The sequence below is a fragment of the Aureobasidium namibiae genome, assembly GCF_000721765.1.
Source record: "Aureobasidium namibiae CBS 147.97 unplaced genomic scaffold scaffold_8, whole genome shotgun sequence".
Lineage (NCBI taxonomy): Eukaryota > Fungi > Ascomycota > Dothideomycetes > Dothideales > Saccotheciaceae > Aureobasidium > Aureobasidium namibiae.
In genome coordinates this window covers 254,172-273,933 of record NW_013581201.1, presented here as the reverse complement: position 1 = coordinate 273,933, position 19,762 = coordinate 254,172, and the positions used below count along the sequence as shown (strand labels likewise).

At 51.3% G+C, this 19,762-nt stretch overlaps 7 protein-coding genes across 7 annotated transcripts; 2 read left to right on the top strand and 5 right to left on the bottom strand.

Moving 5' to 3' along the window:
• Nucleotides 1-17: 17 nt before the first annotated feature.
• Nucleotides 18-2,534, bottom strand: M436DRAFT_63592 (uncharacterized protein; the record flags this gene model as incomplete). The annotated part of the gene is made up of 6 exons (XM_013572171.1): nt 18-285; nt 433-792; nt 1,044-1,112; nt 1,359-1,453; nt 1,513-1,785; nt 1,836-2,534. The coding sequence occupies 6 exons, from the start codon at nt 2,532-2,534 to the stop codon at nt 18-20; spliced, it is 1,764 nt and encodes a 587-aa protein (XP_013427625.1).
• Nucleotides 2,535-3,221: 687 nt separating this feature from the next.
• M436DRAFT_72597 (ubiquitin-40S ribosomal protein S27a) lies at nt 3,222-3,818 on the top strand (the record flags this gene model as incomplete). The annotated part of the gene is made up of 3 exons (XM_013572233.1): nt 3,222-3,315; nt 3,394-3,674; nt 3,729-3,818. The coding sequence occupies 3 exons, from the start codon at nt 3,222-3,224 to the stop codon at nt 3,816-3,818; spliced, it is 465 nt and encodes a 154-aa protein (XP_013427687.1).
• Nucleotides 3,819-4,133: 315 nt separating this feature from the next.
• On the bottom strand, nt 4,134-6,404 carry M436DRAFT_45818 (uncharacterized protein; the record flags this gene model as incomplete). The annotated part of the gene is made up of 3 exons (XM_013571929.1): nt 4,134-5,168; nt 5,219-5,310; nt 5,360-6,404. The coding sequence occupies 3 exons, from the start codon at nt 6,402-6,404 to the stop codon at nt 4,134-4,136; spliced, it is 2,172 nt and encodes a 723-aa protein (XP_013427383.1).
• Nucleotides 6,405-7,116: 712 nt separating this feature from the next.
• On the bottom strand, nt 7,117-9,827 carry M436DRAFT_17499 (uncharacterized protein; the record flags this gene model as incomplete). The annotated part of the gene is made up of 2 exons (XM_013571907.1): nt 7,117-9,539; nt 9,599-9,827. Coding segments are annotated over 2 exons (2,652 nt in total), but the record flags the coding sequence as incomplete, so codon positions are not given.
• Nucleotides 9,828-14,219: 4,392 nt separating this feature from the next.
• M436DRAFT_12811 (uncharacterized protein) lies at nt 14,220-15,401 on the bottom strand (the record flags this gene model as incomplete). Its single annotated transcript, XM_013571895.1, has 1 exon — nt 14,220-15,401. A coding segment is annotated over one exon (1,182 nt), but the record flags the coding sequence as incomplete, so codon positions are not given.
• Nucleotides 15,402-15,728: 327 nt separating this feature from the next.
• On the top strand, nt 15,729-17,963 carry M436DRAFT_63587 (uncharacterized protein; the record flags this gene model as incomplete). The annotated part of the gene is made up of 1 exon (XM_013572170.1): nt 15,729-17,963. The coding sequence occupies one exon, from the start codon at nt 15,729-15,731 to the stop codon at nt 17,961-17,963; it is 2,235 nt and encodes a 744-aa protein (XP_013427624.1).
• Nucleotides 17,964-18,251: 288 nt separating this feature from the next.
• Nucleotides 18,252-19,687, bottom strand: M436DRAFT_46922 (phosphoglycerate mutase-like protein; the record flags this gene model as incomplete). Its single annotated transcript, XM_013572139.1, has 3 exons — nt 18,252-18,342; nt 18,462-19,291; nt 19,343-19,687. The coding sequence occupies 3 exons, from the start codon at nt 19,685-19,687 to the stop codon at nt 18,252-18,254; spliced, it is 1,266 nt and encodes a 421-aa protein (XP_013427593.1).
• Nucleotides 19,688-19,762: the final 75 nt, after the last annotated feature.

Sequence of the window (19,762 nt, the reverse complement as noted above, 5' to 3'; positions counted from 1 at the left end):
ACTCACAGAAAATGGTGTCACTTGTCAAACACAGGGAATTCTCTTCTGAGATCCTTCAACGTCAATTCGCAGGCATCTTCGTCCTTGTTCCTCAGTTTGTCTTTGAGATGTCTGAAAGGGGTTGTCTTGTGGATTCGCACCAGCATCTTTTCTTGCTTGTCGACTCCCCTGTCGATTCGTAGAACGTTAACGTCGGTGGACTGATATTTGACCTCTTCGGCTAAGTTGGATGGGGTTGTTGGCTGGTGTCTGCCTGCGACTACGCTCTTCAGCATACGCAACTTACTGACAAGTTCAGTCGTCTGCTCGCTAGTTTGAACTGAGGACTCTGGTTGCGGTGTAGTCTTTGTGTTAGGCTCCGGTATCTCTCCTGTTGAACGATTGCTCATGAACCAGTCCGGACGAGTCTGTAGTCTTGAATGTGGTTCTCACGGATCTTGAGCTGTAGGAAGCAGGAAGAAGGCGTCAAAAATGGATTTAGCATCTTCTGGCTTGGAAGGCGCATAGGTGGTCTCTCTCATGATTGCGTTTCCAGATCTCGCTTGGCTTGCTGGAACAGATCGTGTCGAAGTGGAAGTGCCGCTCGAGAGAGAATTTTCCGTTTCGGAGAGAGTGTCAAGACCAAAGCTCCAAGAGTCATCCGTATCGTCCATCTCACCCTCGACCTCGACAATGTCAATATCCTCATCTTCCTCATTCTCCCAATGACTCACCTCCGTATCTGTTGCTACCTCGTCCGTGTCTTCCACATCTTCCCATTCGTTCACGTTCGTTTCTTTCAAATTCTTATTCCTGTCTGCCCTTTCTTTCGGAATCTTGTCCCGCACCTCTAGCGAGACCGAAAAGAGGCGAGGAAAAGGCGAGATTTACGAAAAGTAGACAGGAGATGTGGTCTTGATGCAAAACGAGGGTAATAGCGAACATGAGCAAGTTTGTGCGGTCAAAATTGGAGATATGCTCAATCTTCGAGGATGCACACCGACAAGCTTCGAGCAAATTAGACTTTAATATCCCTGCCTCCTACAAACCGATTTGCAACATACTCGACGTTCAACAATTGTCCTGTATAAAGAGTGTTGAGGAAAGAGGGTATCGTCTTCACAACTTCGGACCTGCACAAACAACAGAAAAAGCGATATGACAGGCGAATAGCTTTGAGACGATCAATCAGTATCTATAAAACACGAGAACATAATGGTTTTTCTACTTTGATTAATGTTGATGGGATGCATTGCTCCACACCACTCGACCATGCTCCGTGGCTTGTTCCCATTTCTTCTTCTCTGCGCACAGCCTTGCGTTACTTGCAGAGTGAGACTTGTCGGTAAGCAATGTACAATATTGTACCCAACACTAACACTGCCTGTATTCGCCAATCCATGGCCAGGTCGATGATCATGTATTCGTCGCAAAACGTGACATACACCAGCTTTGCGTTGTTCTTCAACTTGAGCTAATCGCGCCTGTCGTTAGTGACGAATTCAGAGAAGCGTCTTGAGGTGATACACTTACCGAGACTGGCGTGTCACTGTCAAGGATCTGAGAATGTGGGGTGTTATGCAGGGCTAATGTGTGGTCGCCGCATCTCTTGCGAAGCTTCTCTGTGAGGTCTCTGAACGGAGCGTTGGGGTGCATTCTCACGAGTATGCTCAAAGTTAGTCCTCCCTGATGTGAATGACGAAGTATTGCACCATTGTAGATACAGACATGCAGCTTCAAGGGAGCGGTTGCGGTCTGGGCAACTCCCATGCTGTTCCGTTCATCACTCGATTCGTTTGATACGGTCTGCCGACTGTAAGTTGATTGAATCTGTCGAAATGCTCTGTCCAACTTACCGAAGCAGGTGTGAGAACACCGGTCGATGAGTCTGAAGCATCGGACAGATCCCAAAACGTTGGCTGGTATGCCTGCATTGCATGTTCATACCGAAGACGCCATTTGATTTCTTTCGCTTTGAGCATCTCCTCCACAGCTTGTACCCGCTCTGTAAGAACCTTGTAGTGGTCATCCTTGTCCGAGGACTCTGGAGCACCTGCATTCTTGCTCACAGGTTCTGGAGTGCCTGTATCATGGTCATAGCACGTTCTATCTTTGAATCTCTGCAAGGCAGCCCTCTCGCGGTTGAGCTGCTTGTAATGTAAGTAGTTGGGGAAGCTCAACGGATCATGATATCCCGGCAGCATTTGTGAGATGTTTTTCGCAATCACGAAGAGTCTTTGTGAGATCGAGCCAAGCACAGGACTTATCTTCTGACACTCAATTTGATGTTTCGGGAGGAAGCGAAGGATCTCATCAATCATCCAGGACGTGATGGTCTCGTTGCTGAGTTTCTCATAACCCAGAGCCCTCAGGGTTTTGAACTCGTTCAAAGCGTATCCATCGGCTTCGAGCCTGTAGAGGCCTTCCTTGAGAGGGGTCTTGGAACGTCCGTCTACCTGTGCCCACGCTGCATCATCCTTGGGAGGGTCGTCGAAGAATTTTGTAATGGCTGAGGAGAAAGCCTCACGGAGTTCAGAAAGTTGCGGTTCCCGCATGGTAAAGTGCAAGTAGATATAGCGTCCCGGTGGAGCGCGAGCAGTCAGAGCGGTTTGAACAGTCGAAGCGTAATGGGATGCAGAATGAACCGGAGTGCCAGACCTTGTATTTTAATAATCTGAAAAGCGTGCAGTGACTAACAATCTTCATGTGAATCATCAAGTATCGATATGCACAGCGTGCTTTGAGCAAGTTTGAGACGAGCGAAGATGTATCTTGGTTCCCACCTCATGCTAACGGCTCACAGTCGACATATGTAACTTGCTCTCCACTTACTGGGAATTTGTTTCAGGGATTTTCTCTACTGGTGAGCTCCGAATCACAGTGATGACGATTGGCTTTGGCAGAAAGCTCTCAGTGTCTGAGCAGCTGACGCTTTGCGATACCATGAAATTGCTTCGAGCATTGTGGTGTTGTCTTTGATCCTAGCAGGAATGAGCGTTGACGTGAACTAAGGCTATGTCTGAGTGTGAATTGAGTGACGGTAAGAGACAATCGATGTTGATGATGAGGAAAGGCAGTCGGTCACATGACCAGCGCAGGATGATTGGCCAGGGCGTACGGATTAGGTAAGCGAGCTCTGAGCGCGCACCGACCGCATGTCAAATTGCGAAGCGAACATTTCTTGCGACTTCCTTTTCCTCACGACTTAGGACGACAACGACCCCGCTGTCTAGGTCGCCATCATGCAGATTTTCGTCAAGACCCTTACGGGCAAGACTATCACCCTCGAGGTGGAGTCGTCCGACACCATCGACAATGTCAAGTCCAAGATCCAGGGTGCGCATCTCTTTCCCCGCCGGCGCCTCGTCCATCGCCACCCACGACCGAGCGACAGAGGCTAACTGCAAAACACAGACAAGGAGGGTATCCCCCCGGACCAACAGCGCCTGATCTTCGCTGGCAAGCAGCTCGAGGATGGCCGCACCCTCTCCGACTACAACATCCAGAAGGAGAGCACTCTTCACCTCGTCCTCCGCCTCCGTGGTGGTGGTAAGAAGCGCAAGAAGAAGGTCTACACCACCCCCAAGAAGATCAAGCACAAGCGCAAGAAGAACAAGCTCGCCGTCCTCAAGTACTACAAGGTTGACGGTGACGGCAAGATTGAGCGTCTGCGCCGCGAGTGCCCCTCCGACACCGTAAGATCCCTCGCTCTCAGTCCATCTCAATCATCATACTAACAACCCTCGCAGTGCGGTGCCGGTATCTTCATGGCCGCCATGCACAACCGCCAGTACTGCGGTCGCTGCCACCTCACCTACGTCTTCGACGACCCCAAGTAAACGAGTCGCCGAGGCACGTGTTGATGACTTTTGTTCCTTTCTGCTAGCTATCACTAGTGTTTTGCAATAAAGTCGTTGTCCCGATCACTATACTTGTGCCTTTTGTCCCTGCTGTGACTTGTTTTTAATTACTCCTTTGTCAATGCTTCCTCTCCTTGCGGCTTGTCTTGTGATGAAAATCTTGGTATTTCGTATACCCTTCGACTAACTCCTAGCCATCGCAATGCATGTCATGTATTTACAAACACTTTTTCCTTCTACCCTCAACCACCACGGCCTTCTCGTCCACCATCAGCTTCTTGGTCTTGCCTGCCTCTAAGGAGTCGGCCCTTGACCCCACAAGATCGAGTTGAGCACGCTATAAGGCGAATACTCCTCATCAACCAACGCACTCGTGTTGGAAGGAAACACGCTCGAGTGATCCACCCCCGCCATACCAGGACTCTCGCTGCTATCCGCAACACTGCCACCAGAGGGCGCCAAGGCAATATCCTCGATAAACCTCGACGGCCTCGATTCTTGGATGTTCAGTTTCTTGAGTGCGGTGATGGCTCGTTCCATGGGTGCGGCCAGTTCTTGCGGGTCGAGTGCTGATTGCATGTCTGACATGAGCGCCACGAATCTGCCTAGGAGGCGGCGTGCGCGCTCGTTGTGGGCGTGTTCGCCCATGATGCCGAGGAGGAGTGCGGAACTCAGACTGCGGTGCACGGCAGCCCAGGATTGTCTTGCGTAAGGCGTGATGTTTTGCAGGCCCAGGAAAGCCTCGACTGTGCTGACCAAGCTATCGATGCATGTCTGCTTAAAGGCCTTGGAGAGCTCGTAGTTGGCTGTGCTGGGACTGATGGCTGGTCGACATAATTCGGACACTATGTACGACACGTGCAGGTACAGAGCCCAATGCTCGAGCGACTCTTCTACTGTTTTGCAAGTGCGTGAGTCACGCAAGTAATCAGCTGTACCTGCCATGATGTCATCGATCTCGTTTCTGTGGTTCGTGATCCTGGCGAACAGCTCACGCGAGCTCATGGTTTTCGTGCGGTCGCGAACAATTTCCAGACCGACCCTGCAGAGTCTGTACATGGCGAGGTGATAAGGTGGGATTTCAGTGTATGCGTCGGGTGCTGGCATACTTGACGGGTCGATATATGCGGTCGTCGCGGCTCGGTCGTATGTGATTGACAGTAGACTGTCCTGCCATACGATTGACCACCATACTTTGGATCGAATTGCTTTGGTCTCGATGTCTGCGGCAGGTGGACAGCTACGGTGTAAACCCAGACTCATTGCTAGTCTTAGCGTAAGTCCCATGAGAGACCATGAAGTGCCGGCGTTCATGTTGTTGGAAATAACCTGGAGACAAGTCAGATGCTGGTAGTTTGCTCATAAGCAAAGTAACATACATTTCCAAGAATCAACAGTGTTTGGATACTCTCTAATGTCACATGCGATAGGAAGTTGGTGAAGCGCAGACATTCGAAACTGCAACACACTGCTTGAGGTTAGTGTCCCGATCTTCCTAATGCACGATTTGGTTCACATACTGTAGACTTGAGAGGTCAATTCTCGTTCTTTCCTCGGCAGGCCAGAGCACTGGCAACCACTTGCCAGAACGGCGAACAGCAATCCCACCCACTCAAGATTCTTGTCGTAGATAGCCTGCTCATTTACTCCAGGAAGAGGACTGTCGGCAGGCAGAGATCCAGCTACACCCATCTGTTCGTTCCTCTTCTGCAGGAATCGCGTCAAGTCCATCTCGAACGTCGAAATGTCTGCAACACCTGGGAAAATGATGTTTCCAAGATTCTGATAGTATCGGAAGAAAGACAAACATTGGCTGTCGGTAGGTATCGTCTTGGCCAATTCTTGCGCGCGTGCGAGCGAGCCATGAGCCAGTCCCCAGAGATCCACAAACGGATACGTCGCTGTCTCGTTGTCCAGACCGAACATGGGAAGAATGGATCTGCCCAAGATTTCTTGAACCGAAGGCTGTTCGCGGTCACCTTGGCCCAAAGCCATGACAAGCGCGGGTACCGAGGATCCTCCAAGATGTACAGTTTGCCCAGTAAGATCATTGCGAGCGTGAAGTCCATGAACAGTGGTATGACGGGTGAATTGATTATTGATCCATGGCTGAGCAGTGTCCGTCTTCTGCGTAGTGCTTGATGGTGAAGAACGTCCAGAAGTGTGCTGAGCCGGTCTACTATTCCTACCCCTCATCTCCCTACGCATGTCTTCCAGCGCGTTTTCGACATTGTCAAGTTTGCGACAGAGATGATCAAAATCCGATCGTGAAAGCGTCACTGTGTTGGCACTCGATGCAGAAACTCCTCCGCTGGTACCCGCAGTAGGAAGCGGGAGAGTTGCCGAGGATGAGGAGGAAGTGTTCTGCTTCTTGCTAGGTGGATGGTAGTCGCACAATTCTGGATGTTCGCGCTCAACACAGGTGCGGCAGGGCCTGGCAAGATCACAGCGAACTTTTCGTTGTCGACACGGATAGCACGCCTTGTGTTCACGCGCCTTTCGTTTGCGACGCAAGAAGTCGTCCACCTCGGCTTTGGCAGGCACATCTGCTGGCGCTGGAGTCATATTTGACGCGCCCGTCTCCATTGCTGCGCGGATCCCTCTGTTCAATTATGTTTTGCGTGCGAAAGATGAGAAACACGAAAGACGGTTTTTGGTCGCGGGCTTACCGGCTCAGGTAGCCTGGCGGGCGGCGTTCCGATCAAGCCTGACGTGAAACCCGACAATCTCAGGCAGTAACCACACGAGTCAATATATCAAGGGTCGAGCTGCAAAAGACGCACGAAGTCTGGTAAAAGCTTGAGAAGTAAGGCATCCAACCACTGGTATGGATCTTGAGTGCCGAATACAACGACTTCTTTCTCGTCGGCCATGGTTAATAAAGAGTCTTGGCGAAGAGCAAATTGTGCTTTAGAACGCTCTGACTAAGAGCACTTCAAGTCACGATGGAACAGTACTATCAGCGAAACGCTGGATAGAGGTCAAAGAGGACAAAACCTCGATTCGAAAATCCCATGCTACATAGGGGGGGGGGGGGGTATCTTGCTAAATAAAAGTCCTAAACTAAAACAACCCATGAGGACTCCTGTACAATATGCATATGCAATACAAACATTGTCTACACGAGACACATGTCTCATCATGGCGACTTGCCGTTGACAATCATCGAGCCATTGGTGTCTGTTCTGTTGAACGAAGCCACGGATGTGATGGTCGAGGCGTGTCGCATGGCATGCTCGGCGCGTGCCTCCTCGTACTCTTTTCTGCTAATGCCGGCCGCTGGGCTAGCGAAGCCACTACCACCTCCTGCTGTTGCAGCAGAGCTACCAGCTGGAATCTCCTCCGCCATCCTCTCAGCCATATGAGCGTCGTATTCGCGCTCACGTGCTTGAATCGACTGGGGGTCGAGCTCGCGAGCAGTTGCAAGCAGATCGAGAGAGCCGTCGGATGCAGCGTCATCATCCTTGTCTCCTTCCTCGTCATCGTCATCATCACTATCGTCACTGCTCAGGTAGGGCATATCGATAGTTTGAGGTGCTGTGGCGGGAACGTCATGGACACGATCGAGGTCAGGCATGATTGATTGATAATCTTCGAACTCGGATTCATCGTCATCGTATTCGTCGATGTCCATGAAGCAAGAGGCAGGTGGCAGCTCAGAGGGAGGCAACTCTTGGTGAAAGGTGCTGACGACATCATCTTCGAACAGGATGGCCTTCTGTTTACGCTCCTTGAGAAGCCCAGCAATACGAGCAGAGTATGGCTTTTGTTGTCTGGGCTGCGCCATGGCGGCATGGTTGCGCTTACGCTCGGTCTTTACGTTGACCGAGAAGTTGTCTGAAGGGTAGATACCACCAATACCAGAAGCCTCTAGGTCGATCGGGTTTCTTGCTGGTCCAGATGCGCCAGTCGCATCAGACAACGGTGTGGTCCCCGGGAAGTTGATCTCAAGAGCTTCAGGTATCGGGTTGTCGTCAAGGCACATGGCTTCAGGAAGGTCCTTTGCCTCGTCGAGGGGACCACGAGACTCCATGACACCGGTAGCGCTTGCTTCAGAAGGTCTTGGAATACCGAGTGCATGCTCAGTGGTAGTGTGGTACAGGATGGGGTTGTACATCATGGCAGCTTCCGTCTTCGGCTCACCACTAAGATCGGTACAGAACTTTGCGTTGTTGTAGAAGATGATAGGGCCGTTGTCTGTCTTCTTCTTCTGTCTCAACGAGACAGTGCGAATACCAGAGCTGGTCATGGCCGAGGAATCTCCACCAGGAGGAGCCAAGAATTGAGAATCGGTTTCGTCTTCTTCGGAAGAGACATCACTGTCATCTTCACTAGTGCGGTGGAAGAAGAGAGGAGTGTAAGCGAATTTACTGTCCTGCTTTTCCATCGTTCTGCGCTTCTTGGCACCAGCGTTGTGATGAGACGATTTTGAGCGTTTCTGTGGGCTCGTGCCGTTAAAAGAGTTGCCATAGGTTGATGGTGAACTACCATCGGTATCGCTGGCTGATCTGGTGATGGTTCTACCACCCTTCCAGCGGACTTTGCGGCCGTCTTCTGAAAGCTCGAACTTTGTGCTGAAGTCAAGCAGGGCTTTCTTTGCAAACTCGGGAGTGACGTTCAGAGTATGAAGCTGGGCCATGTTGAAAAGGAAGTTCAAGTAGATCCAACCATGGCCTTCCTCATGAGCCTGCATAGTGGTAGGCTCAGGTGGCGAGAAGCCTAGATGGCGGATATATTGGAAGTTATCGCGAGGATTCTGGGCACGATGAGGATCGAGATCCAGAGGTCTTGTAGGTCGCTGCTGAGGTGAGAGGCCAGACTTTTGTTCCAGTTCGGTTCCTTGAGCGATTTCGGGACCGCTAGCATCCTCGGCACTTCGGTCCTCATCGTCCTTCATGATTGGGGCTTCTCTGATACCCTCTATCTTAGCAGTCTGACCGGTGGCTTCCAGAGCGCTTCTGTCTGCCTTGGCTGCCATTTGAGAAACCTCTTGTTGCTGAATAGGGTGGTGATGATCGCCGATACCAGCTCCGGTGCCGGCAAAGATCTGTTCCAGACGACGAACGACGAGCTTCTTTCTCGAGTACTCGGTCATGGCTGCTGGGTGTTGTGGCAGCAAGCCTTCTGGGATGTCGTGAAGATAGGTCTGAATGTTGCTGGTGCGGGCCTTGCTAGAGCGACGGTAAGGATGTCTACTTTGAAGACTGGTGGAGTTAGAAGTGCCGGATGCAGAGGCAGAGGCAGAGTTGGAAGCGTAAGCAGAGTCGGCGAAGTTTGATGATGATGAGGCGGTCTTGTGGGTCTTGAGTGTAGGGACGGCGCGGTCGTAAGGGTTGCTTGCTTGAGAAGCGGAGACGGCATTGGTCTGACCCGCAGCGCTCACAGCAAAGTTGCGAAGGATGTCTTCCAGCTCACGTCTCTTGGTCGACGACAGGCCATGGACGCGGACCTCGAACAATTTCTCGTCCTTCAAGTGGGCGTCGTGCAGCTTTTCATACTTCTTCAGACGTCTCTTGAGCTTCTTATTCTGAACGGTGAGATCGTCGATGACAGCACGGAAGTCTGAGCTACCACTGTCCTCGGTGTCATTCTTGCGCATCAGAGCGTGCATTGGGACTTGTTGTTCCAAGATTGCGCCCTGACCTCCATGATTCGGAGTCTCTTCCGAGGACGAGTGTTGGAGGAAGAATGGGGGTTCGTCTGGCGAGGAGGTTAGCCAACAGCGAGCTACAGAGATCAGAAGCATGAGGAAGACTCACTGTCGAGGGCTGAGATGTTTTTGCCATCGGCGTTGTTGTTGGCGCCGTCAAACCACTTGTCGGCATTGCTGCTCTCACCAGAGTCGGCCTTGCTGACGTTAGGCTTGTTACTTGACGGAGAGCCACTGGAGGCTTCGGTCTGTGAGCTTTTGGTGTTCTTTGGGGCAAGCGAGGCGTCGTTGTAGTGTCTGAGGGAGACGGAGCGCTGAGCTGGCGGCCTCCGGGGGTGAGGCGGGCGCAAGTAGGCTTCAGAAGCCATGGCGGCGAATGTGGAAGGGAGTCGATGTGACTGAATGTCTAAGTACCAGGCAGGATGGCGTAGGTCGAGATGGCTAGTGTCCAGAAAGGATTAGTGTCGTGTATGGGATAGGCGTATAGGTGTAGTGAAGCGACGTGAATGTTCAGGAGGACTGTAGGACTGTAGGAGGGACGAGGGGAATATCAGGGATTGTCGCATGGGGCGACGGAGGTGGATTCGAGGTCGATGGACATGTTCGCATCGAAACACTCACCTGTGATCAAGCAAGATGGCAGCCCGCAATTACAGATTCGCAAAAAGCAGATCGCCTTGGGCATCGCAGGTCGCGAGACGTATCGAGCGCCGATTCACAAGGGTGGGGGATCAGAGGCCGCAACTGTTCATGATTGACTCTGCAGGCAAGCGAGACACAATTTTGCGCCCATCGCCGTCGTTGCAACCAAATCGCCAGTCCATCCCGTGCTCTGTGCGGCCGACATGGCTTCGATCCTCAGGTACTGCAACCAAGTCCTGCGGATCGGCCGTTCTTCATTGGAGGCTCAATTCGTCACGCCGAACATTATGTCACCGGGACCCCTTCCCAGCACGCCCAGCACGCCCAAAGTCTAGACCGCCGCTGCAACCTCTCTCCTGCATTCTTCTCGTTTATGTTTTGCAAGTTTCCAGGCTCTTCGACTTCCCTTGTTGTGGCTGAATACTTGCGAGATCTGTAAAAACGAGTTGCGCAAACCCACCGTCGGTCGCTTTTGACTTGTTTGTGAAACGGCAGTTTGCCTCCTCCCATCTTTGCTTGTTGTTCGGCCAAGCAAGCCGAATCGCCGATGACTCTACACCTGTAACCCCATTCATCATGTCGGTCGATTCCCATCCGGACATCTGATGTCTTTAGTCGATCTCGATTTAGAGGCCGGCTGACGAGCCGCCTATTGTTCTATCATGATCTCGCCCCGTCTGCTTTCGTTATCGTTTAGCTCCCATCTATAAGCCTATTGCGCTCACGTTAGCGGAAACAATCAGCTTGCAGAAACAGTTGTTCCGACGCTTAATCATCCCACAAAGTCGCGCTTGATTCTGTGCTCTACGAACTGCTTTTCAGTGCTTGTCTTGTAGCCGCACTGCGTCCAAACCTTCTACATGTGTTCCATCAATTTGCCGATGCCTCCCATATCTCCGATATATATCTAGATATCAAACCACGGGTCTGTGTACACATGTAACAAGCCGAGATTCTAAGAGTGCTCTAGAGCAGTAGACGCTCTGTTGGCCATGTCTCAGATTGCCAACTTGGACTCGGAAAGAAGCTCCGAGGTTCGCTGTGGTTGGTTGATTCTCGAATCCCACCAGCCGCAACTAGTGTGAGGGAGAACTCTTCACCATTCACCATCGGCAGTCCAATATCATTCGTGTGATACTGCGAACAACAATGCTCCGATCATCGAAGAGAGCCTGCCTGTTGCTTACAACTGCTTACGCGCCAATGTCAGCGCCAGGTGTGGGAGGAGAGCTTGCGAATCGCAAATCGGAAATCGATGCTCTCGAGCTCTGCAGAATGGCATGGCGACCCAATCTGTTGACCAAATCCCAGAGAGTGTTTTTCGATTGGTGGCAGTTTCCATGAGCATCCAAGTAGGTAAGCTTCGACAATCAAAACAGTCGGGATCAAACGCCAGTCCATGTCTGCCTCTCATAATCTTTGCCAGAGTTTCTTGCGCCAGAAACACAATCGACTACATTACTATTTCATATCACGACGACTACAAGAAATCCCCGATGTGTATGCGCCATGCATGCCAGTCTCATATCTCATCCCGCAAACAACATGGAGTGGTCGCACGAACCCTAAGCCTTTGAACCCCATACCACGGTCCACGTTTTCTCAGATCGGTCGATTGTGATTGAGATGCTGCAATCTAGGCCACTGTAGTCTCACACGATTCCATACAAACGCTGGATGCCGGCGTCGGGCGTTGACGAATCGTTTTTTGACAGGCCACTGCCCAAAAGCCTTCTCCAATTATGTTTGTGTGGCTTGAGGCACGGCGGACGCATCACCGCCTGCTCGATGGTCGTCGTCGATGGGTTGGCGATGTCCACCGAACATCGCTTTCTCTTATACACTAGGGCTTCTCCGCACTTTCATCTGGTAGAGTGCGGCTCAGTATGGAGCGATGTTGCTTACAACCCGTTAGCCATCAGCAGCAATTCTATGCTATGGTACGTCAACAATCTTCAATGTCGTCGTTGTTCTTCGGAGTAACCCCCGCATCGACAACCTGTCAACCGCAGCATTCCAAGTTTGGCACGCATCGGCGATTTTCTGCATCTGACGTCGATCAAGGGTTTGGCTTCTTCGATTCCTTTTTCCTCTTGCTTTGCGATTTCTCGATTCTTCGCTGCCTCCTCGTCATCACTCGTCATGGATTAAACGTTCACAGTCGCTTTTCGCTGCATTCAGCATTCGGACCACACTCCTGGATTCTCCCAGTCAAGTCATCGTCGAGACAACGACAACACTTCCAATCGACTCGAAATCTTCGATTTGGTATATCACGCTACTGTCTCCACTCACCTTGGACAAGCCAACGAGCAGGATACAAATCGAGATTGAACAATCGACCGATAACACCTCGATGCTCGGGCGTACTTGCGACCTCATCAATCTTCAATTTAGCAAACGGATTCAAGCGATCATGAGAACCATTCGAACTAGGGATGTTCTCATGTTCACCATGTGACTTGTAGATATGTGCGCTGGTATCAAGGGGTCAACTCCGCGCGAGTAGGACGTTCAGACGGTCGACTATATTTGGCAAGTCGTCGATGCCTCTCGATTTCCATTCGATGGTCTCTCGATGCCCTTCTAGGTCTCGATGCTTGACCAGAGACTGTCGACGGCGTCATCTGCCCCCTCTATTCAAAGGCAAGTCTAAAGTGTGCTTCAGATCCTCCTCACCAGAGGAACAATCCGGAGCTCTGCTCCTTGTATCGTTTCGCTACGTCAGAAGAGACGAGCATTCGACGTGCTTCTCTCATCTCATTGCAGGGCAAAGCAGCAGAGCGCTTCTCCCTCTCTCGCTACTCGAGAATCGCGAGTTCCTTTGCCCCCATTCTCAAAGAATCGCTAATCGCTAATCGCAAATCGAGGATCGCAAATCGGAAAATCGGGTCAATACTGCGATGCCTCCTCTGTCACAGGCAGTCCAAGCCCTACTCGCCAGATCACAGAAAACAAGGCATATCTCAGTACCAAGCAAAGGTCTCCGTTGCACGAATCCCAAACGTTCATTTCGACCTGGAATCAACCCATCTCGGATTGTCTGAGAAGATTGCTAAGCAGAGGTATGTGCGGAACGTTTGGGATTCTGTTATGTGGCGTGATATGGCTGTGTTGATATCGCTCCTCGTTGTCGTGTTCGGGTATTTTGACCTTGTGGTTGGGAACCTGCCTGTATTGGAGCCCGGAACTCATCACCCACCGTCTCGACTACAGATAGTTGAGATCAATGCCATAGCCATGGTGTCCGACTAAACATTCGGGCCTCATACGCGAGCAAGCTCGAGCGTCGGAGTACGAGGTTCAGTTGGAAGGAATGGCTAGTCGTATCCAGACAGTAGATGAGTCCGTACTATACGATTTGCAGGTGGACACTGCCGACTCTGCTATAGAACCTGTGTGCATTTTGATACCTCACTCGCGTGACATACTTTTGAGCGTGGTTAAGAGGCAGCACAGGGTCGCCCTGCCGGCATGAAGTCGCGAACTTATATCGACGATAACATGGGTTGCATTCTGTCTGACCTCTTTGACTATCACTTGGGTGAGATGGATACTTCAAGTTTCGTATGTGAAGGTGGAATGTGATGTATCCTTCATCTACAGAATTTGTTTGATTGAAGTCAGGCGTGAGAATTTCCGTACACAATGTCCTGTGAGTACACCGTGTGAATTACATATGTATCCCAACGAAGCAGCGAGTATATGTTCAGTCGCGATACTTATCGAGCACTATTACATTATCGAAACGCAAGATGCAAAGTCCTCTAATCGGGAGACATTACCAATACCATACCCTCGTGAGTGATTTGACTCCTGACCTGCTTATTGCTGACATTCCTACATTCGAGAAGAAGCGATCATAAAATCTGTGGCTATTTGTGGCATAGAAGAGGGGATCGTCAGACCGATTAATCATTATAGTGATATTCGAGTTGTCTGCCAAACTCAGACCACGAGATGCGCAACACTTTCTAAGCCTCCTTGACAATTTCATCCTCGACCTTGGCCTTCTTGCTTGATGCTTCCTGAGTTGCCTCATCTTCCAGCTTTCTCTTGCTTGCCGGACCGGCAGCAGCGGCGGCAGGCTTCTTCTTCTTGACCAAACCGCTGAGGTCATTGGCATTTGCTGTTGCTTCGGCAATACGCTGTTTCTGATCGGTAGGAGTTTCGCCCAACATGCCACCTAGAATGCCACGAAGAGGGTTCTCAGCAGCTGCCACAGGTGTCTTGAGGTCGATGAGGCGCTGCTGCATTTCGGACATCATTTCCTTGACGTCCTTGATTTCCTTCTTCTTTGCTTCTTGCTTGTCGGCTGGCTGAGACGAGAGATCGGATTCCTCCTTCTCGACCCGTAGGCGGCAGGACTCGATGGCTGATTCCATGTGTGTGACTGCTTCCTTGCGCAGGTCTTCGTCGACGGTTTCCTCCTTTTGAGCGCCTTGTTCGACGGCCTCTGCATTTGTTGTAGTGACTGAAGCGAATTCCATGGCAAGCGCCAGCTTGAAGTGTGCTTCTGCGAGAAGGCTAGACTCCAAGGGATACAGCTTCTGCTTCAATTCGAGTGCTGAGCGACCTTCTGCGACGGCTTCGGGGAAGTTCTCGTTCTCCATGGAAAGTTCGGCTTGGAGGTCGTGCGTGTCGGCTAGGCGATCCATGACTGTTCGTGCCTCGGGGTTCTCGACTAGTGTAGCCTTCTCTTTGCCCTTGCCGTCGAGGTGTTGAGGTATCGTGTCGAGCTTGCGGGTGAGAAGGACGCGTGCGATGTCGAGGATCTCGTATGCGATAGCAAAGTCATCGTCTTCCTCGTCTTCCTCTCCATCGTCTTCTGCATCGTCACCTTCATCCTCGCTGTCTGTCCAGTTCTCATCGCCAGTGATCTGGAAGAAAGGCTTGTTCGCTGTCTCGGAGTCCTTCTTTGTAGCGCTTCGGTCCTTCTCATCTACGACAGCCTCGACGACCTCCTCAGCCATCTTCTGCTCGCCGTCTTCGAGGACATCGGAGGTTGCAGCGGCGGACTTTGTCTTGCGTTTCTTCTTCTGAGGCTCTCCACTGCCAGCGACCTTGTTACCGAGCACATCACTCTTGCTGACAGCGAGGTGGTACAGACAGCGGCCGTATTGGTAGAGCAGATCGGCGTTGGCCAAAGACATTTCTCCGTTCAGAAGCTCCTGTAGCTCCGAGGCTTGCGAGTAGAAGTCCGAGGCGGCGGCATAGTTCTTGAGTGCATACTCCTTAGTGGCGGCGGCTTGTAGTCTGGCGAGGTTTGCTTGTGCTTCTTCTCTGTCCTCGATCTGAGGAGCTTGGTCTTCGGCGAGCGTGTCGAGCGGCTGTTGTTCGGGTATCGACATGATGATGTGTTATACGATGATTTGATGAGGCGTATGTGATAAGAGCCGGTTCGCAGAGATGGTGAGAATGACCAGCAGCAAACAATTGTAAAGTTGGACAAATGTTTGTGAAGGTTGCTCGGCCAATCACATGAAGATTGAGTGAAGAAGCACGCGCGCCTGCCGCGTCTCGTTCGCGGACCACTTTAGGAAGTCGCGTCAACCACCAACTCGGTCAACAAGACAAGAAGTTAACCACTCACAAAAATGGCAGCTGCCTTTCGTCTTCAGGAAAACGCCATTCCTTCGTCAAGTCCTGCCTTTGGAACGCCCGTCCATCCCATCAATCCTCGAGACAAACGACCTTCGATTCCTCCACCAGCCTTCAAGCCTTCTATACCTACTATCTTACCAATCCTCCTTCCACCAGCCAGTCTACGACCTCTGGCATTCCGGACTTTCACCAAGAAGCACAATCTCACTCTCAGCTCCCCTGCTCTACAATCACTAGCCACATTTATCGGCAAACACTGCGGGTCTGCATGGCGTGAACGAGGAACAGCAGAGGGCGTCCTCGAGGAAGTCGCAAAAGCCTGGAAGAAGAGTGGCGGCAGCTTGATCGTCAATCATGGCTCTCTACTCAACAACATCTTGAAGACAATCGGCAGTCTTATGACTGGTGGCAAGATCACTCAAACAAAATCAAATTTGTCCAGACAATCGAGTTTCGCCTTTGCTGGAGAGAGTCAGGAGTCGAGGCGATCCAGTCTGGCCGAAGTTTCCTTTCAATCACAGCATCTTGGAGACGATAATGATGATGATGCAGAGAACCAAGACCCTCGAGCATGGATCAAGGTTGTCAGTGCCAACGATCAGCCAAGACTAAGCTACAATGTCCACAAGAAGCATTTTGAGAAGATCACTTCAAAGTCCACCCTTCTTCCTTCACCGACTCACCGTACACAGCTCTTCCGCGATCGTTTCAACCTCATTCATCAACGTCTGATGCGAAATGAAGCCTTCCAAGCTCCCTCGGTGGCCAACACTCGGTCTCTCAAACGTCAAGATTCAACGTCGATACAGCAGTTCTACAAGATTACCCCTATTGCAAACCTCTTGGGTAGGAATGCCAGCAACCATGTATTGCTCGGCATGTTGGTCATCACTCCTACCGGTACCCTTGCACTGAATGACCTGACCGGAAGCATCACTCTGGACCTCCAGCATGCAAAGCCTCTACAAGGCCTCGACTCATCATGGTTCTGCCCCGGCATGATTGTCCTGGTCGAAGGTGTGTACGAAGAAGAGTATTCAGGAGCCGGTGCTAGTGGCCTCGGTGCTGCCACTGGTGTTGGTGGCACCATTGGAGGCAAGTTCATTGGCTTCAGCATCGGCGGGCCTCCATCTGAAAAGCGTAACGCAACACTGGGCATTGCAGACTCGTCCAAACAACAACCAGATGTCGGCCTTGGAGGTGGTTTCGGCTGGACTGACTTCCTCGGCTTGGGTAGTGAGAAGGTCATGGGAGCAAAGATGCGCAAGCTCGAGAAGCGCCTTCTCGCACCTACAGAGGTGCAGGCCTCTCAGCAACGTAAAATGGTCATTTTAGGTGAAGTCAACCTCGACGATCCGTCATCACTCGAGGCTCTGCGTGCCGTCCTGCGTGTCTACGCTGCAGAAGATGAACTGACGCCTTTATGTTTCATGCTTCTGGGCAACTTCGTCAGCCATCCTGTTATGGCTGGTGGTGGTAGTGGTGGCAGCATCGAGTACAAAGAGTACTTCAACGATCTCGCCACTGTCCTCTCAGATTTCCCTGTGCTTCTACGAACAGCAACCTGGGTCTTTGTGCCCGGCGACAACGATCCTTGGGCTTCTGCCTTCAGTGCCGGAGCCAGCAACCCTGTTCCACGTCCGCCCATCCCTGGTCTCTTTACTAGCCGCGTCAAGCGTGCTTTCGCTACTGCCAAATCAGAGGCACCCTTACCAAAGCCAGACAACAACAATCTACCAGTCGAACCGATATGGACGTCGAATCCAGCCAGAGTATCCATCTTCGGTCCCGCCCACGAAATTACAGTTTTCCGCGACGACATTTCCAACCGTCTGCGCCGTAACGCAATAACCTTTGGCAAAGCTACCGCCGCAGAAGACGGAGACGACGACATACTCGACTCGGAACCAGGAGAAATTCCTACACCCACACAAATCGCGCGTAAACTTGTCCTCTCCTTGCTACCACAGTCAAATCTTTCACCCTTCCCACTGTCAACGCGTCCGGTGCTATGGGACCAAGGCAGTGCGATGAGCTTGTACCCTCTACCGCACACTCTGGTCTTGGCCGATGCTGAGGCACCGGCATTTGCAGTCACGTTTGAGGGCTGTCATGTGTTGAATCCTGGACGGTTGTGTAGGGATGAAGGAAGAGGTAGACGTGTTGCTTGGATTGAATATGATTGTTGGGCGAAGAGAGGTGAGGTCAAGGAGATTTGGTCGTCGTAAGGCTGGGGAGGACAAGTCAGAGGATTGTTGCATAGCGGTTGAGTTATGGAGGGTGATTGTCACTGAGTAGCGTACAACATCTGTAGAGCCAACAAAAGGATCACAATTGAGCAAAAACCTCTTGCATTTTGTCAAACATGATGTGAATATTGCCAAAGCCGATGTAAACCAACAATCAATGGAGTTTAGATCTTGTAGCATGAAATAGTACCACTGCAATATCACAAGGCAAAAACTTTTTCTGGTGAACAAAACAAGCAGTCTAAAGCCAATCCAACTGTGACCTTCTTAGCGAGCAGAAGCGGTGGTAGCAACAGGCGCAACACCATCGCTGCACACACAAGCAGTACTACTAGCCAACGGAGGCCCATTAGTACACCTAAAAGCAAGGGTACAGTTAGCATGTTTCTTATGTCAAGGTAATGAAGGTACAGACGAAAGTCGAAAAGCCATCTGGTGGCTTTTGACCCCTACTATCTGTACCCTTGCCTTACGTACCAAGCACCCGCATCCCAAGGCACAGTCGTGGTCGTCGCACCCTCCGCCACCTTAACCCTCTCAGCCCTGACCAACACCGGAATCACCGCTCCAGTCACCAGACTGAAACTTCTGTGTCCAAGCACACGCAACAAACTGCTAGTTTCTCCCGAGTGAGTGGTGATGGAAATGACTTGTGCATCGTCAGAGGCGAAGATTTGATCGAGGGCGATTTTGGAGCGGTAGTCTTGGGCCGAGGAGGATTCTTCAGTGATGCCGTTCCAGAGGTCGTCGGTTTCTGAGAATGTGGGTTCGATGTGCCAGGACGGGAAGAGGGATTTGATGTATGTGGCGTTTCCACGGTGATCGCAGGTATGCGTGCTGATGCCTTCTCTGATGTACTCCTTGATCGTAGGGACAAAGTTATCCAAACCCAAGCCATTGAAAGTCAAGTTTGCGGTCTTCAAGCAGCGGGTCAGGGGAGATACGTAGAACGACTCGGGAGTCTGGATCTTCTGAGCGGAAATCTCGTGGGACCAGAAAGTGTTGGCTTTGAGGGCTTGGGCAACGCCGTTAGGGGTGAGATCGGCGTCTTGCCAGCTGTTGGTACTGTTGCCGGTTTGCTGGCTCCAGTAACAGTTCCAGGCGGGTGTGCCGTAGTATGTTTGGGCTGCGTTGTGGTAGCCTTCGCCGTGGCGGCCGATGAAAAGGAGTTTGTAGGCAGTGTTGGCGGCGGCATCGCTGTTGAGGTGCTTCAAGAGAGTGTTGAAGCGTTGCCATTGGGTCATTTGGCTGGTGGAGCTGGAGTCGGTAGAGTAGGTCTGGTTGATGAGACCGAAGTTCGTTGCAGTCTAAAGTCGTTAGCAAAGGGAAATAGTCTATTTCTTCCAATCAGAACTCACGTAGTCAAAAGTGCTAGGGACGGTACTGTCGAGATCCTGGAGGAAGTAGCCGGCAACATTGGTGTAGTTGATGTACTCCTTGCCTTGGTCGACAGTGGGAAGAGAAGCAGTCACTGGTGCAGTGGAGGCAGTGGGCTCAGAATATGTAGGAGCGACAGTCACACTGTAAGAAGTGCTATGAGAGGTACTGTGGGAAGTGCTGAAAGAAGTGCTGAACGAAGTACTCGATGAAGCACTGCTGGACGAGCTAGAAGGGGCGTCCTTGATCTTGCGTGCACCTCTGATACCCTTGTTAGAAAGAGGCTTGTTGAGCTTCGACTTCATGTAACAAGCAGTACCAGACATGCTGATATCAATGCATCCCTCAGTAGCATCGCATGCATTGATGCAGTCGGCGATTCTGTTGCTGGCAATGTTGAC